Below are 8545 nucleotides of genomic sequence, written 5' to 3'. Positions count from 1 at the left end.
CTACTTTATACAGTCAGTTAGTTTGGTCCAGTGGTCCCCGGCCTAGGGGCCAGGCCCCCTCCAAAGGGTCACAATTTTTTTTGTCAAATGTTGAATAATTTTAATTCTTTGCATCTGTGGTTTCATGTAAATGAAACTGTTTGAGAAGTTTAGAGGGGAAATGTCTCAAACCACTAACGACTAATATTAACCCAAACAAGTGCATTAACCTTTATCAATATGTCATTTTAAACGTGTTTGATCACTACGGCTTGGCACAATATTTCTCACCCAATCAAATCTCATGGTAAAGAACAGAGTTTTGTACTATCTATAAGGCTGTGTGTGCATCATACAAAAGTCAAGTAACTACACTAAAACTGGCAAATAGATAAAGTAAATAGTAAAAAAAAAAAAAACAGGCAAAATAAGCAAATATAGGAAAATAAACCGGTAAAAATGTCACATTCACGTTGATAAATTCATAGGTAAAACATGTCTTCTAATTCTTCTTAATCATTGGGATGAAATCATTTCCTTGTATCCTGTTTACAGTTCACAGAAATTATGTCACCTGTATATAGTCATTCCTTGTATATTTTTCTGAAGATTGTTGTGTTGTTATTCTGTCTAAGTACATTGAAAGCAATTAAACTGGAGTCAAATTCCTCGTATGTGTAAACATAAGGGGCCAATAAAGATGATTCTGATTCTAATGAAGATGTTTCTGATTCTGAACACCACATTTTCTCAAGCAAATAAGAATAAAAAAATACTAAATTAATCCCAAGGGAAATTTTAGTGTCACAACAGCAACACTCAGCCCATATCACACACAAGAATAGAATAAAATAAAATAGTAAAATAGAAAAGGTTAACATTATATATTGTGCAGTAATTATATACATAGTATACAATAAAATGAAAGTAAGATAGGTGGGAAAAAAGTTTTTATCCATTGTTCAATGCTAATGCTATAAATAAAATAAAGAGTAGAATTAGAATTATTATACAGTATGTAATGTGCGATAGAAACATTGTTATTATTATACATTGTGCAGAACGATAATAATCATATAGTGCAATTCTTAAGCAGTTATGAGTTAAGTGCATCTCAGACAACCAGTCCTGCATATTCTCTTCTGGTAGGAATGTCAGTTGCTGCTAGCATTGACACACTGTACCCGCTCACCTGACGGACAGAACAACTTCATAATCAAACAAGCATAGAAGCAAAGGCCACGCCTAGTAGAGTTTTCCACCAGTGATTTGTATCCTGTCTTACCAAGCAGCCAATCAACGTGCTCCGACGTCATCGTGAGAAGCGTTCCAGTGACTCCCCTCACCTGAGCCGACAGACATACTCAGTAACAGTTAATCCTCAGATTTCGGCTGGGACAGATCCTGGTGTCGGTATTCCCCTGCTGGCTGCCTCAGCTTGACACATCACAAAGATTTTATACTTTGTGCCTTTCCGAATTTGCTCAGTAATATCCCCAGACTGGCTAACTAGTTGTCGTTAGCTGCTGTCTCCGGGTAACAACACAGCGGCCAGCAGCTTGTTAGCAGCTAACCCAGCTGTCTCTACCCTTTGTCTCTACTCTACTCTAGTAGCCGTTGTTTCTCCTCTGGGTTAACTAACACCGGCATTTGCTATTTTATTTTATTTTTTTCGCCTGACAAGAGTTAAGTAAACCAAGATAGGCGGCTTGGGAACCAAGATGTCGAACCGAGTGGTGTGCAGAGAAGCAAGTCACGCCGGGAGCTGGTACTCTGCTTCGGGTAACTGTCAACACACCACCGTTAGCCCTCTGCGTGGTAGCTGGCTGTTGTTGTTTTTCTTCTGTCATGGCAGCGTTTTATTAGTTTGGTTGGCTTTTAATATCTTGACATCAAAAACTGTCGAATACATTGCTTGTCAAAGCAGACGATGACAGCTAACGCCAGGGTTGTAAATCCAGCTGATGAAAAGTCGGCGAGCTAACACTTAGCTGATATTGACAACCTCGTCTCCGCTATCACATTTTGGTGCATGGTTGGTTTGAGCTTATTCAGCACTTTTCTTTCTCGGATAGTCGATGGAAGTACTTAAAAAATAAACAGACATCTGCTGCTCATATTTTTTTTATCGATTAATCAAAGTTATTAATGTTAAAGAAAGGCTAACTTGGCTAGTATTGCAGAACTTCCTGGCCTACCAACCATCTGGCTAGATTAGACATTTCCCGAAACAGACTGTTAGCAACTATTTCACTTAGGCCAAGCTTCTGGTGTTGTTGTGGTCTTGTTGGTGTCTGACCCTGACTAAGTAAAGTGCAAAAATACTCCCTGCCGTGAAACAAAGGACTGGGCAGGGCAGGGCAGAAAAATGAAGGTTCATGTTGCACCCCTTCCCCCATTTCACCAGCTAGCTGCTGCCTGTTTATCCTTTTAAAGCCTGCCTTACTGCATTGTAGTAATACCCGTTTTCCACAGAGCGTATACAGTAGCTAAACACAAAAACCCTCCCCCCATTTACATTGCATGTAAACAATAATGTGTCCAAAGATCTGACGTTAATCCACCCAGATCCAGATGTCCTTGTCCGTTTTTACAAATAAATTATACTGGTGTGTTTGTTCTTCGTGCGAACTTAATTATATAACTCAGTCAGCTAATGTTTGATTGACGTTGACATAACGTTAACAGCATATTTTTATTGTCTAACCAAGACCAGAAGACAGTATGGTCTGCTGCTTCACCTCAAAGGTCCAGGGTCTAAAAGATATTAGGTGTCATCATCAGAGATGGGTTACTATTTGTATATAATACTAGGTGGATATGTCAAAGTCACTACTATTTTTCACCCAAAATAGCATACACTTGAGTAATCTAAATAAGCTGCTGTCACCCCTTGGGGATCATTATAGTGATATCAAAAAAATACCTTGCATGAGGAGGAATCCAGCGATTTGGCATGAAAGAAATATATTTTTTAATTTCTGCTTTTTCAGGATCCCAGCTGAACGCACAACTAGAAGGCTGGCTGTCCCAAGCACAATCCACAATCAGACCTGCTAGAGCCATCATAGCGCCGTAAGCACACAATGACAAATGGAAGAAAAAAAAATATCATCTGAACATGTCAAATGGTGCCATGTCATTTTCATTTGTTTTCAGGCATGCTGGGTATACCTACTGTGGTGCTTGTGCAGCACATGCCTACAAGCAGGTTGATCCCTCTATTACGTAAGTCATTCAGTTTTCAGTCTCCATTCCTTATTTAAGAAAATGCTTTGTATGATTTTTTTTTTTATCTTGAATTTCCCCCCATAGAGTGAACAGATGTTAGTTTAGATAGTAGAATATAGCGCTGGTGGTATGCCTTTGCTGAACAGAGTGAGTGAGATAAAGTCCTGTTGCCCTTCAGTCGTAGGGTGTTCATCCTGGGACCTTCACACCACGTGCCCCTCTCCCGCTGTGCCCTGTCACCTGCAGACATCTATAGAACACCCCTCTATGACCTGAGAATCGACCAGAAGGGTATTCACTGTTCTTACTCATGACATTATGATTCTGTCGCCTTTTTCGGGTGTTTGTCACTCAGTCTCACATGTTCACACGTGCTAACTGGTAAATGATTTAGGTAAAGGAATAGCATAACTACTGTTTGAATTGCAGTTTAGATATGTTGAATGTAGTGCATGTTTCATGCCACAAAATAAATTAAATAAACAAATTTGCTTCCAGTCATTCAGGATCATTTTACTTGTAGAAAAAAAACAAACTGTGGGTTAAAATACAGTTAAATGAGGCTTTTTGCTATTGTAATTGCTTTAGTCTAGCCAGAAAAGAGCTCCAACATGCAGACCTCAAGCAGTCTCGGGAGGTGATACACTTTTAATCATCCTCCAGGGACCAGATAGTTCCCTGACTCTGAAGGATAAAGGCTTTCTTAATGATGAGGTTTTGCACAGCCAATTTAAATGAGCGTTCAGCTCCAGAAACTACTTAATAAGTAGGTATTATGGTCATGATAAAATACACAAATTAAAGTGAAACTCACCTCTGTTTTACAGTTTATGCTGACCTCTGGAAAACTGGGTTGTTTGAGCGGATGAGTATGCAGACAGACGAAGATGAGCACAGTATCGAGATGCACTTGCCTTACACTGCTAAAGCCATGGAGAGGTAATGCACATCTGAGTGGCATTCAGTAAACAAAAGAATCAATATTATAGACTTTCAGAGGGAAATGTCTAACAGAATGAAGCCTTTTCTGAACTATTATCGATGAAACAAGAAGACAGTACAAGGTCTCTTTCAGTTCTGTTTATTCTTTGATTTTCTATACGTACTGTAAACAAGAATCACATTGGTGCAGTGATAGATGGAAAGTATGACATGCATAATTGATACGGCCTTCTGTTAGGTTGGCAGGAGTCTAGTATGGAGAGAATCAAGCACATTAGATCAATGCATATCATCCATACAAGTTTACCTAAAACCTGTGGTGTTGAGCACACAAGAAAAATTAGAAATATTAGTTTCATATAGGGTATTAAAGGGACTCAACACTCACCAGTGTCAGTTTATCATGCAGTAGGCTGCCACAATTAAAAAAAGTATGTGTGGAGCTTTCACTGACGGGCGCTCATTTATCCACCCTATCTCCTTGAAATTTGACATTGAGGTGCAGTTATTGTACTTGATTTTTTTTTTAAATTCCATAATTTGATTTTACAGCCACAAAGATGAGTTTAGCATCGTCCCTGTGCTTGTGGGTGCCCTGAGTGAGTCTAAGGAACAGGAGTATGGGAAGCTGCTCAGCAAGTACCTGGCAGATCCTTCCAACCTTTTCATCATCTCATCTGACTTCTGCCACTGGGGTAGGTACCGACATAACCAAGGCACTACATTCATTCTGTGCAATTATTCTGCCTTTAAAAGGTGTAGTTTTAGCAATGTATCTGTTATTGTGTTAACGTGTATGTGTTATGTTGTGTTCTGTGTTAATGTTCAGCATTTGTATTGTGTTTTACCAATAAAAACTGTTCTAAAATGTGACATGACTGTATTCAGCTTTGTATTGTTGTCCATTTCTTTTATGAAGGTCAACGGTTCCGTTACACATACTACGATGAATCTCAAGGGGAGATCTACAGGTCTATTGAGCATCTTGATAAAATGGTAACCACTGAGATATATTTGATTCAAATGTGTGTGGAATTAAATATGTAAAGAAACATTTTTGTCATCAGCCACATACACAGCTGTAATGGTAACGAAGCACATATTAAATACACAGTAATGTCACAGTGAAACTCATCATATTAAAGGAAATACATGGCCTGCGTTTCAGAAAGTTAAAAATACTGAAGTGCAGAGAGGTCATGGATATAGATTTGTCTTTTGTTTTCTTGATAAGGAAGCTTGTTTTCTTTAGCTCAGCATACAGGAGTTTCTGACGTTTTAAGATGAGAAACATTTCTAGAGATAACGAAGATAAGTATAAACTGAAATTTGACACAAACCCAAACAAAACTACCCATAATTATCTGTATGTATTCACCATGTTATGGGAAAGTAGGTTGAAAATGTTGAAAAAGAATTTATCACTTCTCTAAAAAAAAAAAAACCTGCTCACAAAAATCAACAGTATTGTACTCTTAGGATTTTTTTAAAAAAACGCAAAGACATGAGGGCACATAGAAATTTCATTGCTTTTGTTTCACTTCTTTTCTTTCTGCATGTGAAGGGGATGGGCATTATAGAGCAGCTGGATCCCATGTCTTTCACCAACTACTTGAAGAAGTACCGCAACACCATCTGTGGACGTCACCCTATTGGAGTGCTGCTAAATGTGAGTACTACAAAACAAAGAGTCACCTGTCATTCTCTGTAGAGGTTTTGATGGCGGTTCAGTTGACTGTTCGCTAAGCCCCACCTCCTCCCTTAGTTACTGTTGTCAATATATGCAGTTTGCAATCATAATGGGAACAGATTCACCATTGAAATGTTTAATAAGGTGAATTGGTTGAAAAGCTGGACGTGCTAACAGTTGCAACTTATGATAGAGCAGATAAATACACAGTTTAATCCATTCCTTACACTTTTTGCTTTTGGATACACTACCCTACAAACTCTTTAAACACCAAGTATTAGAGCCCCATGTTGAAAAATCTAACGATTGACAAGCATTGACAGGCACCTAGTTGTGGTTACTAAGGTATGATTGGACAATTGCTGTTTGAGGGAGGGGCTTAGCAAACGCTTGACAGTAAATAACAGTAATATATGTCCTGTCATGATGAGACACTTAAACTTATGTGTGTGTTTTGCAGGCTGTGGCTGAGCTGAGGAAGACTGGTTTAGAAATGAATTTCACTTTCCTGAACTACGCCCAGTCAAGTGAGTGCAGGAACTGGCAAGACAGCTCCGTGAGTTACGCTGCCGGGGGACTCATCGTTCATTGAGGTCAACTTTCGCAGGGGCCACAGCAGCGCCGCCGCCCTGCCGTTATTATCTATCGCCATAACCTGACCCACACACCCTCCCTCTCACCCCCCTCCACCCCCCAGTCACACCCACTATTTGCAGGATGGACCTAGACACTCCAAGCCAATACAGTCTCCTCCTCCCCGCCCCCTTTCTCCCACTCAACTCTCCCACCTTTCTCCACCTTCCTCTCAGTTTGAAGTGTGTCTCAGAGCTTTAGGTTGAAACTTTTTGTGTTGAAGTGCAGTTTTGAGAATATGAAGGAGCAAAGGATCAGAGGGGATGGGAGGGTTACGTATTATCGGAGGAAGCGTGGGGAGGTGGAAATCTTATTTGGGTTCTTACAAGGACTGTAGTCGTCCTCTTAGTCCTTTTTTATTTTCATGAGAAAACGATGGAATTGAGTTGTACTAATGCAATCTTTACATTTGGACTCTTGGCGGTGTGTGCTCATGTAATTTGCCTCAGAAAAAGGAACAAAAATAAAACTGCAGATGTTAATGGAAATCAAGAATATTGAAATGTTGCCAGATGAAAATGAAATGAGTGTTCTGACTGACTGCTTCAAGCTACATGCAACTTAAACTTTGAACCCAGTGTCATAGGTAATTACTACCGTTGCTCAACATTACAGTATGTTCTAGTTGCTAACAAAGGGCTGCATCCAACAAAGTTCACTAACCCCCTACTGTACAAAACCAAAAACGTTATTACTCTTATAATAGTTTATTAAATATTATCTTTTATTCATATTTCATTCCTTTATTTCTCCCTATTTTAGTACTTTTATTAGACGTGATGGTATTTACTCAAGTAGTGTTGTCATTTATGCTTTAAAGTCATCAACATAGTTTGCCCAATAAATTAGTTTGTGCAACACTGCTCCCAGATTCCAACTATACGCTTGTAGCATTATAGATATGTTTTGCTAGGGCCAGGCTGCAGTTGTGGGTGCTACAAAAAATGTAATCAAAGCTGGATATAAACACTGACACCTCTAGTTTTTGTTTACACTGCCACCTTGAATCTCTGTAGTTATTGAATTGTCAGACTTGGAGTGAGTTTTTCTTTTACTAGACTTGTAGAAAATGTCTTTTCTTACACATTGAGCTCTGTCAGAGCTTTTGTTTTGCTCTGAGCAAAATAACACAAATATAAAGGCCTAGATGGTCTGCTTAAGTTGTAGGAACTGTTATTATATTAGCTTAATAGGTAGCAATTTACAACTGTTTTTGTTAATACGTTTTGATTTAAGAAAGCCAAAAGTTATTGGGAAGTTTCAAGTCTTCATTTTGCTTTCCAGCTTTGTTGCCTTTCAGTGTATGACGATGAGAAATCACTTATGATTTCACTTCAGAATTGCTCTTGAGGCAGTAGGAGTAACAATTGGAAGGGGTTGGCTGAAACCAGTAACAGATGGGAGTTTTAAGACCAGAACAAAGCCACAATGCTTTTGTTGTAAGGTTGAATAATTTGTGCAAAAAAAAAAACAACAACTGATAATTGCTGTTCCCTGCTGTGGATTTACTGGATCTGATCTCTTCAACAAAAATTGAATATCTGCATTATGAAATGTTAAGCAGGAGGATCATAATTATTAAGAAAACAAAATTAAAGTAATTTGCCATGTAGTCCTACTGTCCCTCGAAAACGAACAAACTAACCACAAAAGCTGGATCCAAATCCTGATGATTCATAGTGGCAGTACACTGTAGGCTCAATGATGATATTATACAGGCAGCGCACAATGTCTGCCATCCTGCTGTTTGACCTTTGATTACTACTTTTTTACTGAGAGACTCTTGTTGCTGAAGTCAAGTATTCCCCTTTTAGATGATGCAGTTTTAACATTGTGCTACAATATGTGGTCGCACCAAGTGGGTACATGAATCCCCAGACTCTCTTGACTTCTAAGGTTAATTTTAAGGGAAACTAGTAAAGCATGACACACTGTGCTATTGTGCCTTTTTATCACTGTTGCACATATACATATAAAGCGTATTCTCACTTTTGGTCTTATTTTAGAATGTGTACTTTAAGGTTTTGTTTTTCCACATGTACCCCCCCTCCCTTGCCTAGTGCCCAGCAA

The 8545-nt window shown here is 38.9% G+C and overlaps 1 protein-coding gene across 1 annotated transcript; it reads left to right on the top strand.

Annotated features, from left to right (window-relative positions):
- The first annotated feature begins 1306 nt into the window (after nucleotides 1-1306).
- memo1 (mediator of cell motility 1) lies at nucleotides 1307-8008 on the top strand. Its single transcript, XM_042434199.1, has 9 exons — nucleotides 1307-1761; nucleotides 2973-3054; nucleotides 3139-3207; nucleotides 3389-3501; nucleotides 4038-4149; nucleotides 4705-4847; nucleotides 5072-5148; nucleotides 5717-5821; nucleotides 6303-8008. Exons 1-9 carry the CDS (start codon nucleotides 1701-1703, stop codon nucleotides 6432-6434), a joined length of 894 nt encoding a protein of 297 aa, XP_042290133.1. The 5' UTR covers nucleotides 1307-1700; the 3' UTR covers nucleotides 6435-8008.
- Nucleotides 8009-8545: the final 537 nt, after the last annotated feature.

The sequence above is a fragment of the Thunnus maccoyii genome, chromosome 14, assembly GCF_910596095.1.
Source record: "Thunnus maccoyii chromosome 14, fThuMac1.1, whole genome shotgun sequence".
Classification (NCBI taxonomy): Eukaryota; Metazoa; Chordata; class Actinopteri; order Scombriformes; family Scombridae; genus Thunnus; species Thunnus maccoyii.
The sequence above is the reverse complement of the archived record's forward strand: the minus strand, read 5'-3'. Positions and strand labels throughout refer to the sequence as shown.